Source organism: Poecilia reticulata, chromosome 14 (genome assembly GCF_904066995.2).
Source record: "Poecilia reticulata chromosome 14, P_reticulata-male-v2, whole genome shotgun sequence".
NCBI classification, from domain to species: Eukaryota; Metazoa; Chordata; class Actinopteri; order Cyprinodontiformes; family Poeciliidae; genus Poecilia; species Poecilia reticulata.
Window position 1 is genome coordinate 13,824,605 of NC_088843.1, and position 17,533 is coordinate 13,842,137.

Genomic DNA, 17,533 nt, shown 5'->3' on the forward strand with positions numbered 1-17,533 from the left:
TGTTTTAGGTACATGCCCCTTTACCACAAGTTAAATGTAAATAGAAAAGCGTTCAGAGGTTAAAATATTAACAAAAGTGTAAAAGAAAAAAAAATCCTTTACTTAAAGTTCATACATTCAGAATGTGGACTATTCACAAATGTCCTTTCATTCCTTTCTTGGAAGCTTGGTACAGCTTTGTACAGGGTCGGCTTTGGCTTTTCCTAGAAACTGAAAATTCTTTAGATGCTGATCAACAGATGGAGTCCAAAACTAATACCAGTAATTTGAGATGAAAATGTCTCATTTGGTTGAAACTTGTAAAAAAAAAACAAAGCTTAAATAATTAGATACATTTTGAATTCCTTTCTTAAATTCTTGGCATCCAAATGGGCCTATTACTTATTGCTAAGAGCTTAATAAGGATCTTGCAGGATCTTACAGTACAAAAATGTCACAATATTTTTAATAAGGTGAAATCCAACTTGTGAAGCTCTATTTGTAGACAGCATGAAATCAGTTTAAGCCATTATTACCAACTTCAGATATGAGGCTGGATACTTCAGGCAACTTACTCTCTGAGTTTGTTTGATATGTTGATTCTTCAATAGCACAAAGAAGAACATTTTCAAACCAGTACTTCCCTGTGAAATCACTGCTGCATGTTCACTGTAAAGGGCTTCTACATTGTTTTTTTTTCTTTTCCTTTTTTATAAACTCTGAGTTGTATTTGTATCTGCTGTTGAATCCAAAAATATTTAGGTTAATTAAATTTTAACTTGATTTACCTAGATTGAAAATAGTTTTTTTTTTAAACGGTGTTGGAATTTGGCCACATGTTGGAAGGAGGACTCAGACTTTAGCTAGAGGGGCTTGGTTTTATTTTTCTTTCCCCACCAAGTGGAAGCTCATTGTGTAGACAATGACTATAGTGCAAAAAAATAAAATAAAATACACACCCAAAGTCCTCAAACGAATAAAACTGAATTCACACTACGATTTTCTAAGGCTACATCAGACTTCTGGCTATTGAGCTCTAGCAGTCTGTGCTTCCTGAGGCCCAAACTGCACCGTCCTCATGAGGGAGCTTCTACTGCAGGCTTTACACTAGAAGCTTTTCCTGCAAAAAAATAATTAAAAAAAACATCATTATTTTGGTACAATGAATAAGGAAGATAATTGAATAGAAATATATATATGTGCGTGGTTTTACAGTGTCTATATTAGCGGACGCAATCAACTATGTATTTTTGTATTTAAACTGGAGCTGATTGTCTTCTAAAATGCTTTGAGATGACATTTTTGTATGCACATAATCTGAATTGAAACACAAAAAAAAACTATAAAAAATAAAACAAGAACAGCACACAACTGCAACTCAGTTCCCATTGTGCTAGAGAGTAGGTCAAGAGATTTGGTTCATTCATGAGTGTCCCAATTGTAGTACTTTTTATAGGAGGATGTTTTGATTGAGAAAGTCACTGCAAATGTTTATCTGAACCAAGATTTTTAGCTGCTCAAGTGTTCAGTTTGTTTTGCAATATTTTTCATCTTATGTAGTACCAAATGTTTTTCTTTTTTTTTTTATATTCTGAGTGAGATGCCTGAAAGTAAACTTGCAGGTTTGGCACCTTCTACAGAGGGACGCTGATGTACATGCCAAATGTGGTTTCAGATTTTATTGCTTGAATAAGGAAGATATCCTTGAGATAGATGTCATCTGGATGGCAAAATATGTTGCTCCAAAGCCCGCATAAATCATTCAGTATTAATGTTGCCTTCACAGATGAGACATGCCATGTGCACTAATGAGAACCCATTAAAGATTCTGGCTTTTGAACCTTGTGCCTATAACAACTCTGATGGCTTATCCACCTTTCATCTCCACACTTTCACTTATTAATTTGTTAAACTTTTCTAGGTGTTTTATTTCAGCTGGACTGTTTTAAAGAACAATAAAAAGAGTAATAGCAAAATTAGTTCGGGAGACGTTCAAATAAAAAAACTGAACTAAATATTTAAAGCCTACAGACATAACAATTTTAATTGATTTTGGAAAAGAGTTCCCTGTTGTGTGAAAGGTAAGTTTTAGCCTGCAGCAGACAGAATCGGAGTAATCTCTGTTTGGAAAACAAGGAAGAAATTTTGCTTGAGGAATCAGCGAGAGGGTTTTTTTCCGAAGCAGGCCATATTTAGGATTTAATTTCCGCCACCCTAATCAGTTTAAACCACAAACACTACTGAGATTTTGTGAAGTTACATCTTTGCATCAGATACAGTGGTTGGTCAGACCAGGTAACCCTATGATAAAAAGAAATAAAATAAAAAATCCTTTTCCCAGCAGACTACAACCCATCTTCTGAAAGTCTTCTGACAAAATACCAACATGTTGCAAAACTGATGCAAGGGAAAACTACATAGCAATGCATTCTCTTTGACTACCGTGAAACTTTAGGGGTTCAAGTTGCTTTCCGTGGTAGGAATTTGCTGTTCAGTGTGTCCCCTTCTGGAAAACTGTTGACTTGACTCCATGAAATTTTGTTTCTGCATTCCCAGTACTCTTGAGTTTCTACCTGTCTTGGGGACCTTTGGTGCCTTCTTGTGAAACTGCAGATTTTAAGTTCAAATTCAAATGCTAATCTACCTGAGGAAACAGGAGATACAGAATGTGAGACTAATCAGTGACATCGATCACTAGACTATTATTATGATTGGATCAGTGGTTCATATTCTGATATATTTTATGAGTTAACTGACCCACACAGAGATCAGAACCCAAAATAAATGGAAACTTTGTGTTATTCAATATTTTCAGACAACAATGTAATCTTGAATTGTGTTACATATAATATTTAAACATTGTTTTGACTATGTATTGTCATAATTCTTTTAAAAATAACACACTGCTGTGGTTTCTAAGCCCTTATTTTTAGTGCAAAAGAATCGACTTGTTTGAAACCCACCCAAAGCAAATATGGCAATGGTTTCACTAAATTACATTTTCCTAAGCCACTACGACGTTGTTAAGATAGGAGTTGATTTAAGATGACGGATGTAAATTTGATACCCTCATTCACAGGTAATGAGTACTCTACTCGTCGACTATGCGTAACATTTTAACACAATCTCAAAAGTCCAAATTACCTAATCAACAGTACTCTTAAAATCTCGTCTCGTTCATTCGAATCTACTTCTGTGTATTGAGTTGTCTCACGATCTGAAAGTGTCGGTGCACCTCCACCATCCTGACGTCTCATAAATGGCAGAAAACAGACAAAAAGAAAAACCTTGAATGAACTGGATGAACGTTCATTCTTTATTGCACAAAGTCATGTACAAGCAAAAGTGATTATGAGTATCAAGTTTTAGGGTATGATGTCTTACTTCACTCGCTTGTGCTACCCTAAAGGCTTAAACTTTAAATTATAGCTGAACTGAAGAAGAAGGCGTTCTCATATTCATTCATATCTCAGAATTAATATCACAAGACAACATCACCCTTGTGAGAAGGACTTGTGTGAATATCCAGCCATAGAAAAAAAGCAAAACAAAAAAACCGTTGTGTATTAAACTAAAAGCATAATGAGATTGCTTTCGTCTTGCCCAGTGTTTAACTTGTTGAAGTGGTGAATAAAAGTCCAGAGGCTCGCCTACTTTTAGCCCTCAAACAACTTGTATTCTGGGCCTTCCTGAATCAGAAATGAGCCGCTGTTCCTCGCATGACAAGAATACAAGTTCTTCTTAATTAGCTCTTGAGCGAGACACATTTCAACTCAAGATAGCTGCAAGGCTGCAAAACCTCTTAAAAATGTAACAACCACAGAGTCAAAAGTGATGAATAATAATAGAAATCAAAGAAAGCACTGACAACATTAGTTTTTTTTTGTTTTTTTTCCCTGAAGTGATTTTATTACAAAGTTCATGAGGACTTACAGTATTACAAGAGAATTTGCCAACATGCGGAAAGAGAACAAAGCAGAACACAGGAGTTTAACAAACTGGTAAGAGAAGACAATCCACTGTTCACGATAAACAGAAAAAACTGATTAAGTCCTCAGGAGGTGAGAGCCGGTGAATGACTACAGTGCAGGCATAGAACGGCCACATTCACACTGACTCAGCAAAGGTCAATCCAACCAAGGCAAGATGTGCACATCTCAATAAAACATGTTACAATTTTTATATGCCATCGGCTTTTCTCAACTTTTAGAAAGCGTCACTTGTATGTACATAAAACTGTACAAAAACATGGCATCACAAGCATTTTATCCTATATAAATATACCAACATTTAGGATAACAACTAGATTCTCTCTTGCAAAGACATATTTTCAAGGCAATTGTCTTTGTACTAGATGAACTGTGGAAAAAAGATGAAATGTTCAGTCGATTTCAGTTCCGTCTGGGGGTGGGGGGAAGAGAGTGGGACGTCGAATAGAACTAAAACGAGTAAACAGTTTCTACCAATCATCTTTGGGATTCATGCTAAAAATCGTCGCCCGCAGAACAGCAGACTTGGGGTTGTGAGGATCTATGTACACTAACGCCACCGACAGATTTCATTTTTTCACACAGCCAGTTTGCAGAGAGTCTTTGATCAGTAGGAAAAAAAAAATAAAAATAAAAAAAACGAAAGGGGAAACAAACCGCCTTTGCCAATTTCGTTACTGTAATTTGTCCATCTGTGCACAGAAATGATCACCATACAATACACATTACAGAGAGGTAAAATATACTCAAGTGAATCCAACATTAAATCAATGTTAAAGTACAAATTAAACATTATCCAACACACTTCTGAGTGTATTTAGGTGCATCAAACTTTTACCAAGAGGATCATCTTTGTTTCAGAGAGAAGTAAACACAGTTCGCTTAGCTTGAGTTCAGGAGAAAGGGCAATCCTGGTGATATGTATTCTTTATTTATTTTTTCCATTTGTGAGCAACAGGAGGTCAGGCTGGCTCATCAAGCCAGAAGAGAGGTGGACAAGGTGGGCTTGTTGTTTTTATTATTTTGATTTATTTATATATTTTTAATCTCCTGTTAAGCCATTTCTGTTCAAACAAGATATTTACAAATACTGTCAAAATGTTTTTATATAGCCTCAGGACTCATTGTTTGCCATTAACTCAGGCTAAACCTTTCCTGTTATAGATCAGCGAGGACTACCAAAAATATTTTTTAATTGCCAGAAAATAATGAGAGATAGTTTTTAGAGAATTGTTGCAAGTCAGAAGTTTGCATAAACATTTCCTTAGTATTTACTAGAATTTCCTTTGGTGAAACATTATGTGTCTGCTTCCTCAAGCTTCTCACAAGAGGCTACTATAATTTGCCTCCATCCTTCTCACTGAATTTATGTAACTGCATCAGGTTTACAGGCCTCTTCGCTCAAACACACACCTTTTCAACTCTGCCCATAATTTCTCTATAGGACTGAGATAAGGGCTTTGTGATGGTCACTGACTTTGTCAGCCTTAAGCCACTTTTGGCCCTCGTCTGCTACTGCCTACTCAGTGAGGGTTGACTGGGCTCTATACGATCATAAGGGTTTTCCACTATTAAGGGTTATGTTGTACCAGCACCTTTGTTTTAAAACCTAATTAGCTGGAGTTCCAAGCGTGCGGAGTTGGGCTGAAAACATGATGTCAGAAGACTGTTGGTCGCTGATTGGCTAGTGGGCGGGATCACCGAGTCACAAGAGCGACTCCATTACAATAATCTGTAAAAACTCACAACAGCATCTGGGTGTATTTGGAGTTTTTGGACCGTGGGACTGCCCAACTCTATGGCAGCCTCTCTTATTGGAGTTGTTACCAAAACTTCTTGGTTGATGTTGCTTCAATATTTCCCCATGACCTTCTGTCTTCATTATGCGGACAAGTGCTGTTCACAGTTAAACTGGTGTTCTATGGCTTGTAAGTTCCCCCTTTCTTTACTGAATATAGGGCCAAACCAAATGTTACGACCAAACATTTTTCATTTTTATCATACCACAGAACATGTCTACCAAAATTCAAGTCCCTGCTTGTAATTTCCAGTTAGCGTAATTTAAAGTTATTATGTTTTTGCTTTGAGGTTGAAACATTTTTTTAAAAATCAAAACAAGTTCTTCTCTGGGACCCAGAAATTGTAACCTTCCTTAAAAGTAAGATAATTGGACATTATTTAGATGCTTGTACTTGTGAATAATTGGTTGAACAATGTGGCACCTTCAACCATCTAAAATCAAGATAAACCAGACTTGTGGAGATTCCCAATCCTAGTTCTGATATCTTGGGGTTTTTTTTTCTTTCCCATATATTCCCATCAGAAAGCAGTGTGTTTTAGGTGTGGCTCTACAACACATCCACAGGCGTGTCTACATGTAAACATGTAATCTGTATGCAAACTTCAATATTTGAAGAAAGTAATAGAAAAAAAAAAGTGCCTGTCTCATTGTTCTTAGATTTTACTTTCCCCAACTGACCTAAAACAGGAAAGGATAATTTAATCTCAAACAGAAAAAAATAAATAAATAGTTGTCTTTTTTATAAACCCTATCTGAGGTGTTGGCAATCAAAGAGACCACCAGGGATTATTTTCCAGATTTACTTTTAGTGATAGGCTAGAAAAGGGATATGATTTGATCCTGTCGGCGAACCTGAATCGAGTGAAAGTATTCGAATAGACAAAGTTGCGACTGAGGCTTTGTGACATTCGTTTTATCACTCGTTGCTATCTTTCTCACTTGTCATTAATTCCAGGTCAGCGGTCTTACCCGCTGCTTTCCGTTGGTGAATCCACAGCTCCGAGATGGCTGGGGGAAGGGAGGTTAATCACAGTGTATCATGGCTTGTTGTCAGAATTTTTATTTCGGTTGCTAAATGGCTTTGAAAGTGGCGTAATGTGCTTTCTCCCCCTCAAGGCAGGATATTTGTTGAGCTTATTTAATCACGGCCATGTCCAGTAATCTTCCATATGTTTTCTGTTTTTTAAACAGCCTGAATGCGGCTTGCAGCGGGCAGCGCGATGAGGTAAAGTGCTGTTAAAAATACCCCCGCTTTAAATGATTGTAGCTCCGTGGGTGGATTTGCATTGTCTGGTGGGTGCCTTGTCCTGGGGGTGCACTCACACATGCCCCAGCTCAAGACTCATTACTCACCCTAATTAGGAAATGTCCGTTCTCGGCTCCTCCACCCTCACTCAGAGGCACAATCTCACTATGGAAATACTCTGCAAAGGTGAAAGGTATCTACAAATCTAATCAAATCGATGTTTAAATCAAAGACGCCGACGAGCGCTACGATGTTGTAGTGCAGGTTAGTGGAGTCATCATTAGCATCCAATTATCGCCTAATACATAGTGCCCTTCATACATATCCTTCAAATTTACTTGGAAAATCTGTATAAAGGTAAAAAAATAATAAAAAATCCCCCAGGAATACCCTATTTTTAATCTCTGTTCATGAGTCTGAGAATGAAAATGCCTAATAAATGAATAAAAAATATTGTCCTCAATATAGAGACACTTACAGTATATCTAAATAAGAGCAATGCCATAACCATGCTTCAATCCTACACTTTAATTTTCTGTTTAAGTTCCACCCTGTGTTGTACAATGCCTTGCAAGAGTCTGCATACTCTAATAATTTTCACATTACAATCATAAACTTAAATGTTTCATTGGAGTTCAGTGTGATAGACCAACATTTTTGTTGCACATAATTGCTATGTATAAAAATAAAGACGCATGGTTTTCAATTTTGCTAGAAATAAAAGAGTCAGAACTTTGTAAAAGCTAGCTTCTACTGCAATAGCAGTGCATTTTGGGAATGTCTTTGACAAGTTGTGCCCATTTTCTATATGAATTAGTTTGCCTCTTTTGTTAAATAATTACCCTGTGTATAATTTCAGCCATCTTCTCATCAACTCCTAGCAACGTCTATGAAGAAAAGCAGCCTCTACAACATAATACTGCTACAGCCATGTTTCATTATGTCATTGTGTGTCTTTGCCAGAGATGCAAAAGCTGCTCAAATTTGAGTGACGCATCTTAAATGCAGGCATAATCTCTGCTTCAGGCAAAGTAGTTGGACTGCATCATACTGCCACCACCTTGTTTCCCTGTGAGAATGATGTATTTAGAGTAATGTGTAATAACAGTTTTGTATCACACACACACAACATTATTGGTCTATTCCATGAAAACTCAATGAAATGCACTGAATTTTATAGTTGTAAAGTGAAAAAAAAAATCTGAAAAGAATAAAAGGTTTATGAATAGTTCTGAATTCTCAAGAATCAAAGGCAGACTTGGAATTTAATCTTTAGTTTAAATATAAATTTTATATTCTTTCATGTCAGGCCCGTATTTATTCTTACTGCAATGAACTATGAAATTTAATTCCGCATTCAAGGTCGGTTTACCCATGGTGATCTGATAGCTTTAACAAATTCATTGCTATGATATTCGGTTCCAAAACTAACCGTAACCCATGTAGCTCTCAGCACTCAAGCGCTTAAAAAAAAAAAAAAACAACTAAAAGGTAGATCCTCATTCATTAGATCTACATCGATTCTTGTGAACTGCGAGGGTAAGCGAATGCAAACGAATTGCGTCTTGCACGTGAAGCCCATCTGATTGTCTCAACAGACAGAAACTTTCTGCAACTGGTATAATCTCAAGTAGGGAGCAAAAAGCCAATCAGGATGGATCTGGCGAGCTCTGCGTTTGGTCATCGTGACCCTCCGGGTTCTGTGGCCAAGTCAACCGTTTTCATGATGAACGACAGGTCACAGTGCTGCAAGTCAGTGGGACATAATGTCGCTTTAAATGCTGCCACACAGTTCTCTCCAGCAGTGGCGGAGCTCTACAGGGAGCGGAGGTAAAGGCCATTCTACTATGATTAGGGGTCAAAGGTGTCTGTGTGTGTGTGTGTGCGTGCATGTGTGTGTGGGTGTGCACACGCGGGGGCGCGTGGGATACTGCGGAGCAAATAAATGCCTTTCCACAGTATCGAGTCCCTCTCTGGGAGACGGTTTCAGTCAAGTTTACACAGCAGCAGTAAAGAAAAGCTTAAATATGCTAAAATTCAGAGGCATTCTTTGAAGATTATGCCAGACGAAAATATATGTAGGACACACCATTCAAATGTATTTACAGCTCTGTACATTAAGAACGACCATTCGATCTAACTCCTGGTCTCAAGTGTTCTGCCTTCTGATATGGCCAGATTAGCTGTCTATTAAATAATACCTAGAAATGGCACAAGAGCACTGATCACAACTTTCAAGAACTCACTTCACAGACTGGGCCTTGCCTAACTACAACAAGAATTAGTCACTGCTAAAGTCGCTATTTCCACTTGTGATTCTTGTCTAACTTTCTGGATCGTATCCGTCGAGAGCGTCGATAAATAAACGAGGGAGTGCATCAATTATCTTTGTGGAATCGTTCCAAGATTTGCTGATGAGCTGATAATTTGAGTCAGAAATGACGAGTGTTCATGCCAGTGATTAAATGAGTTACGACCGATAGTTACTTACAACCCAACTGTAGGCTTTAGAATGTGGACAGTCTTTTTTTTCTCTCTCTCTCTCTCTCTCTCTCTTCTTCTGAAGTGGGTGTAGCTTTTCTTTTGTTTGTGTACCGATCTGTTTCTCACAGGTAAATCTCTCGTTTGGGGGTGTGAGCAGAAGGGGACGTGGGCGGGAACTCGGAGGCCACGCTCAGGGGCATCTCCTCTACGGGACAGTCCTGACCGGCGTCCTGGCCGCTGCTGGAATAGGCACTGCGGGAGGGCGGAAGGCGCGACCGGTGCTCCTCTCCACCCAGCCTGGCGCTGCCGTTGGCCAGGCGACCCAGACTCCCTCTCTCCTGGTAAGGCACGAATGTGGAGAGCTTAGGGGGGTTCCTGGTCTTCCGCACGGGGGAGGGATGCCCCGGCATCCAGCAGGCATCCGAGTGACCCAATTCGCTGCATTCGGTCGTGCAGTTTCCGGTCATCGCCACGTCGGGGAGGGAGCGGATGTCTGTGGGCAGGTGAAAAGAAAACAACACTTTCAGAGAGAGCCTCACTCTGGAATAATACTCGACGTGGAATTAAAGTAGCAAAAAATGGCATTTGTGAACAAAAATGGTGTCATCTTATGCACCCCATAAAACCCCTGCCCCCCCACCCCCATCCTTGAGGTCTTTGCAGCTGTTGCTAAGCAGTCGGCAGCAGTTGCTATGTAGCTGTCGCTATGCACTGTGTAATGAGCGCTACTGTGTGTGTAGTCCACAAGCTGGTGTGGTAGATGCAAGAGGCGACATGCTGTGTCTTTGTCATTTAGAAGTATCCCCCAGCAGTCTGTCTGGTATATTTGTAATATATCATCATATCGTTAATATGTTCAACAGCAACTTATTTCTATTATACGTGATCTCCGTCCTGTGAATAGAGCACTCAAAATGTTCCAGCATGGCGGAGGAAGAAAAAGGAAGGCAGAAGAAATACACACATTACAACAACACACACTGGAAACATGCAGTGTTCAGTTACGGAGGGAATATCTGGATCCTTTAGGGGAAGGGAGAAGAAAAAAAAACATTGCTGAATGAGTTATTGATTGACAGCGCTGAAATGAGTTCCCTGCCCTTGATTATCATCCATTTTTTATTCAGCTACTCCTAATTAAATAAATGGGTCCACAACCCAGTGACCTCGTTTTTTTTTTTTTTTGTTTTTTTCTATTACACACACAAGTCGAGAAAGCTCCAAAATAAGTTTGCATGCGCTATCACTTCGGAGCAGTCTCACACTTTCTGAAGGCAAACACAGCTCCGGGGAGGCGCTCTGTTTGTCGGCCAGAAATGTGCAGCTGGCCGTCGGCGGCCTTGCCAATCGTGCACCTGTTGACAAGCTGAACATACAGCATGGATTAAATGAAAATATCACTCTGTTTATTTTTTTTATTTTTATTTTTTTATCCCTTTACGCTCACGCTGGGACAAGTCGGATCAATGTCAGAGAGAGAGAGAGAGGGGGAGCGAGAGGAGCAGATAGCAAAAGATCTGTGTCTCTGTGATGCTACTGACGAGAAAAAGTTGTGATTGCTGTGATAAACGCATTACGCTAATGCCACAAGGCTGTCCACACCATGCGAGGACGTGTCCATTATGGATGCTCCGTTCTTGTTCTGTGGTTGCAGCACAGCGTGCGAATGAGAGAAAGTGTTTACACATAGGCCACACATACACACACCCACAGCAAACTGAGGGATGCGGCTGAATGGGACTGATGCAACCACAAAGGATGACGTACTGGAGGTAGCAACAAGAGTTCAAAGTTAACAGACAGAGTGCCAGCTTGACGGTAAGCCTGGGAGACGTTCCGCCAGTATTGTACTCATGACCAGTGGCAAGATAATTAGCCCACAAAATGTCAGACCACTGAAGGCAGGAGAATTGCATCTGGTTCACTGCTGCTTCAGTCAATCAAACGACACAAGTGAGGACAGGGTCCCCACCAATTTTCCATGTCCAAATCCATACTTATTCAGTCTGAAATGTTCAGACTTCTCTGTTATTTAAAGCACATTTCAAAAGTAAAACATTCGCCTTTGAATTTATGGCAGACGATTTTGCAAAGTGCTGACTTTAAGCATGAAATGTAGAAAAGCCCACAGACAGACAGAAAAAAAGAAATGCAACAAGGGGAGGGAAAGAATAAAGGACATGTAGTTTGAAGGAAGAACACAAGTAATGAAGGGAATAAGGACGCAAGGCACAGGAAAGAATAGGAAAAAAATGAGGGACTTAAGCAGGAACAAAGGCGAAACACAAAGAAAGAAGAATAGAACAAAATATAGAAGGACAAAAGGAAGAACAAATATTAGCAAGAAAGAAAGGGGGGGGGACAAAAAACAGGTGGCAAGGAAGAATAAAGAAACAGAGGACATAAAGAGAGAAAGAGAAAGGTCAAAAGGAAAGGGAGGAGAAAAGGACACAGAAAATAAATCCTGAAGAACAGACACAAGGTAGGAAGAATGGACCTAGAAAATTTGAAGAGCAACATGTGAGGATGGAAGCAAACAAGGGAACACGGAGGAAAGGATGCAAGGAAGCAGGGCTGATTCTTGGCGTGGGCCATACAGGTTGTTGTCACTGCTGTGAAATCAAAAATGAAGACAATAAAATAAAATGAAATAAAATAAAATAAAATTAGTGGGTATGTACAGCTTTGACTAGCAGCCTTTTCTCATGATCTGTATTGAAATTGAAAATTCAGAAGATATGAGCAGCAACCCAGCCTTCCTGTTTCTGCTGTTGTGCTTCGTGCTGATTGACCTCCCAGAGCTGTCAGTCACACGTGCAAAACACTTAAACCTACCTACCAAAGTACAACTGATCCAACATAGAAGTGTTTAAACCAGTTAGGTCAAGTTTAAATAAATGTGCAGAGTTTTCAGGAGCGATTGCTAATCAAAACTCATTAAAAACTCATAACTATCTTTTTTTTACTCTGTATAAGATCCACTATTATTTATATTATCATTCACATCATTTCTTTCCCTTTTTTGCCTCTGTTCACACATAGATGCTCTTGTCCTGTTTTATGATGCCAATGAAACCCTGAACCTCTAGCACTTTCTAAACTTCCATAGAGCGAGAACACTAAGTGAACTGTAACTTTAAAATTAATTCAAATTTTCTTTTTAGTCCAATTTTGAGACATATTTGACCTTCAACAACCCCATTTTAGAAAACCAACAGTATCTATAATTAAAAACCGTCTTAGTGCTCAGTCTGCAAGGAATGAAGGAAAACGAGGAACAAATGACACAAGGAGGAAAGGAGTCAAGGACTCACACAAGGAGAAAAGGAGACAGGACACCAGGAAGAAAAGAAGGAGGGAACAAAAGAACTGATAAAAGGGCATGAGTGAGACAGGAAGGAAGAAAGAAAGTAAAGAACAAAAGAAAGAAAGGAAGCACAAAGTGATGCAGGAGAGAGCAGCACTACAGAGGATGACTGAAGGAAAGGCAAAAACAATGGGGTAGGAAAAAATATCTGGAAATAAATATATTTTCTGATAATCAATTTTTGTTTCTTCAAACTTATCCAGACGTGAAAAAGACTAAAATCAAATTCCAGATTTTTCTTGGCTGAATATAAAGCCTCTGAGACAGTGTGTGTGTGTGTGTGTGTGCGTGTGTGTGCGTGTGTATGCGTGTGTATGCGTGTGTGCCAAGACTTTCAACTGCTTCACAACTAACTAACACATAATGGAGGGTATTTCTTTTTTATTTCTTTGTCCATATTGGTAACTATTTATTTCTTACTGGTAATCCATATACAATTGTCCCATTGTTTATTGCAGTAATAATAACTGGGCGAAGAAGAATGCATAGCTTGAGCCGTTGTTGCAGCTAATCTCATTGTTCCTGTAATCCAAAGCAGCAGGATGTTTAGGCTATTTAATACATTTACCGCACAAATGGGGAATGTTCTGCCTTATTCATGCCTAATTAATTACCAGGATGCTTAAGTCAAGGCTTGTTTATGTTTATGAGGCCATTGTAATTGAGCTAGTACTGTTTTCAAATGAATTACCTATAATACTATGTTTGATACAGAAGGGGGGAAAAAAACAAACCTGCTTTATTGAAATATTCATAGCGCCTGAACTTTTCCACAACAAAACAAGTCCCACTGGAACTGCAAATACATTTCAACACATCATTTTGGGATATTATGTGAAGTGTCATTGTAAAATGATTCTTTTAATTTTCCTCTGTCTCTCTTTTTTTTATTTTATTTTTTTATGAAAATCTGAAAAGTGTGGCATGCATTGCTACTACATCCATCCCTGTGATTACTTTGCATAAGCAAGACCCTTGAAGAACGTCTCTATGACTTTTAAATAGCAAAACACCTCTAACTCATTTTGCATGGAGAGCAGCTCTTTCCATTTCTACATAATCAGTTGGATTTAGCACTGTACATTGACTAGGCCATTCTATCACGTGGATACGTTCTACGTTTGAGCCATCTTTTCATTAAGTCTGACCTGTTGCTGAAGAAAAGCGCTGCATGACGCTTCAAGTATGGTGTTTCACTTTCCTTATGGTGTTTTCAGGGTGACTTGCGGTGTCAGTTTTCCTTTAAACACAGCATCGTGTGTAGAGACCAAAATATTCCGGTATTATTTGACCAGAGCGCCTTCTTCCAATTTCTTTCGAACACAAATGCATGCCACGCTTTTCAGAGCTTTATTTGCACAGAAGATTAAAAAAGAAAAAAAAAATCATCTATGTCCTCCCACTTTTTGTTTGAATTTCACATCAAATCATAATGAAATGCCCTGGAGTTTTACATTCTTTAACATTCTGAAACGTAACAAAATAGTAATAAAAAAAAAATCTAAGGATTTAAATACTTTTTGAATACTGCATAACATGACGAGCAACTGGGGGAAAAAAAATAAGTCACACGTGTGCGCGCCCATGTGCATGTGTGCCACCTCCTTGATGAGCGGAGTCTCATTTTCACCAGCTCTGCTATCTGCAGGCGTGGTCAGGATGCATCACAGCAGCGAGAATGGACTGGAGCTGCAGGAGAGGTTCACAGGAAGAGAGGTTTGAGGAGCGCGCTTTTAAGTACAAGTGCAGTCGCGTAGGCATCTACCCCAAAACGGATTTCACACTTGATTAAAACTTCTCCACGGCTTCTAGGAGGTTTGCGTCTCACCATGAGGCAACATGTTCAAATCGGAGCAGCTGCAGATCTACAAAGCGGCGTACGATGATGGGAGGGGTTGTGGGAGAGTGGGGGGGGGGTGAGAAAGAGAAATGGAGCATCTTTTTTCATGGGGGGCCGGGGGGGGAGGTTTTTTAGAAACGCACCACATGCGACACTTGGGCATATTTTTGTCTTGATGAATTAGAAATTACCAATAAAGACGCGCATGTGATCAGAACTGGCACAAGTGCAAGCATCCACATTCACAGTCAGCTTCTGAATGATGTAGATCACTCGTGTTTGCCTGTTTCATGAGCGCTTTCCCCTTTTAACTCCCGAGTCCAGAGAAAGAAAAGATGAAAGAATCTAAGGCTAACACTGATTGCTGTATCTTGACTGACTGTCAGCCCCGTGATTCACTTCAGGTCGAATGTGTTTTTAGAAAAGATAACATGAAGTTGTTTAAAGGAGTGCCAAGCGAAAAGAAAACGCGTTATGAAAAATGACACATTGCACCGGTGACTGGAGTGCGCGCCGCTCACGCTGAGGCCCTGCTCGTCATTATCGAGGGGCAGAAAATCTGTGGTGACAGATAAATACACAACTAGTACGCCAAAAGTCATGTCATTTTCCTCCCGTATTGCCAAAGCATGCATTTCACGGCAACAGTTTTCAAGGCCATTTGCCGCGTTGGTTAGTCTCTCCGACTATCCCCGTTTGAATTGGTTTTATTCAGAGCGGGACTCTGAGAGAAAGCGTCTGTTCTTAACACGCAATTTAACAGAGCGGTCTATCGTCAGCTCTGCTCCGTGCGATCATTAACGTCCTTTACTGAACGCCGCTTTCATTTACGCACGTCAGTTTTCCCAACAAATTGTCGCTGATTATGTTGCACTGATGCCATGGTATGACAGGGTGTTTTATCTCCAAAGCACAAGCTGTGGTTTCTTCTTTTTTCTCCTTTTTTCTCCCCCCTCTTTTTTAACGTTGAGCTGACCTTTCTGTCACACTCGGATCCATTTCCGCAAAAAAACAAAAAAACAATCAATGTTGATAATTACACTTTTGTGTCTGTCTTTGTGTCGTGGCCATTAGCCGTTAGTGGCTGCGGTGCGGTTCACTTACACCGCGGCGAATTGTTGTCCACTCTGCAAAATAAAAACATGCGCCCACACAAAGGTGTCTGAATATTTGGAGGGCGTGATGAAGCAAATGAGTCAACCTCAGGTAAGAGGACCGAGCCAGAAGGGACTGTGGGAAAATTGGTATTTTTCTCACCCACTCAGGCCCACACGCTTCTTGTATACATACCTATAATAACTCAGCCTACACTCCATAACAAGCCTTTCAGATTTTGGAGTTTGAAATGTCATAGACAGAAGGGCAGACAATGGAAAACAGATTATCTAATCGCGGCACTAAAACAGTGCAGACCACATGAACTCCTCTTTGTTCACCCGCCTCATTGTATTTGATTGAGATTTTATGTGACAGACCAACAAAAGATAAGTCCATAATTGCAGAGTGGAAGGGAAATGATATCTGCTTTTCAACCGTTTTAAATAGAAAAATAAAATAAAATGAAAAATGTGGCAGGTGTTTGTATCCCCTTTATTCTGATAGCTGGAAACAAACAGCGTAAACAATACAAATGCTCCACGAAGGTCTCAGAGGGGGTTTAGAGACCATCAGCGAACAAACAGCATCATGAAGACTAAGGTACACAGCAGAGAGAGCAGAGAGGAAGTTGTGGAGAGAAGCTTAAAGCAGGGTTAGGTTATAAAACAATATTCCGAGCTCTGAGCATCTCACAGAGCCCTTTTTCATTACATCTATAAAACGTGGGGAGAAAATGGGACTACTGCAAACCTGCCAAGAGACGACTGTGCATCTGATCTGAAAGGCCAAGCAATGAGAGAAGCAGCCAGTTGTAACTCTGGAGGATCTACAGTAGACCACAGCTTAGGCGGGGGAACACACTGATAGGACAACTATTAGTCAATTACTTGGTAAATCTGTAAAGAAAATAAGGTAAGGCATAAGAAGTCCAGTTTGAAAGTCGCCTTGTTATGTGAGAATGGCTAACGCCCAAAACACGTCTAGCACAAATCTCAGCGCTGCATAATACCCTAAACAAACTGACAGTGGCAGCATCATGCCATGGGGATCAAGCTGGATAGAGTAGACAGGGAGACGATGGAGCTAACAACAGGACGACAGGCCTCGTGTCTGGAGAGGAGGACAACGACCTAGCCAGAGCTAAGCGGTTTAGATCAAAGCCTCTTCGAGCGCCAAAAAAGTTTCAGTCAATCTCTGTTGCAAAACTGAAATGAGAATCTGAAACAGCCACTCGGACTACTATTGCAAATTTGCCTCAGACGGCTCCCGACCTAAAGCTTATTGATGCATTTCACACATAGAGCACCAATGACCAAAAAAGCCGCAGTAGGTAACTTTTGTAAAAAATATGTTGTTAAAATATTATCGCAGTAATACGCTGTGGCGGTGGCCATGTTTGTTAGCCTGCACCTTCACGGTGGGCTCTGCTGTGGAGGAGGATATTTAGCACTGCGGAGAGCAAGGGGAAGGGTTTGAGCCGCACATACATGAGCATGTTTGACGATGCTAAGACGCTCCTCCTAAGCATCGGGGGACGCTAAGGATGCAGAATTGATACAGATGGAGAAACGCACCACATTTATTTCTCCAGATGGCTGTAAGACCGCAGGGTCCTAGAGGAGCAGGTGATTTTTTTCCCCCCAGATTATCCATTTCATATTATACTGTCAGAACACTGACAGTTTGAGGAAATATAAAAAAAAAAACATTTTTATAAAAGTTACCTACT

General features: G+C 39.9%; 1 protein-coding gene across 2 annotated transcripts in view; it reads right to left on the reverse strand.

Annotated features, from left to right (window-relative positions):
* Positions 1-1,168: 1,168 nt before the first annotated feature.
* The window catches only part of pcdh1a (protocadherin 1a), a 127,988-nt gene continuing 111,623 nt past the window's right edge, over positions 1,169-17,533 (reverse strand). Inside the window, exon 5 of one of the 2 annotated variants that reach the window (XM_008427816.3) lies at positions 1,169-9,992. In XM_008427816.3, the coding sequence (XP_008426038.1) occupies positions 9,622-9,992 (371 nt within the window). In that variant the 3' untranslated portion in view covers positions 1,169-9,621. The remainder of the gene's footprint in view (positions 9,993-17,533) is intronic. The other variant, XM_081615505.1, reaches the window with a different exon arrangement.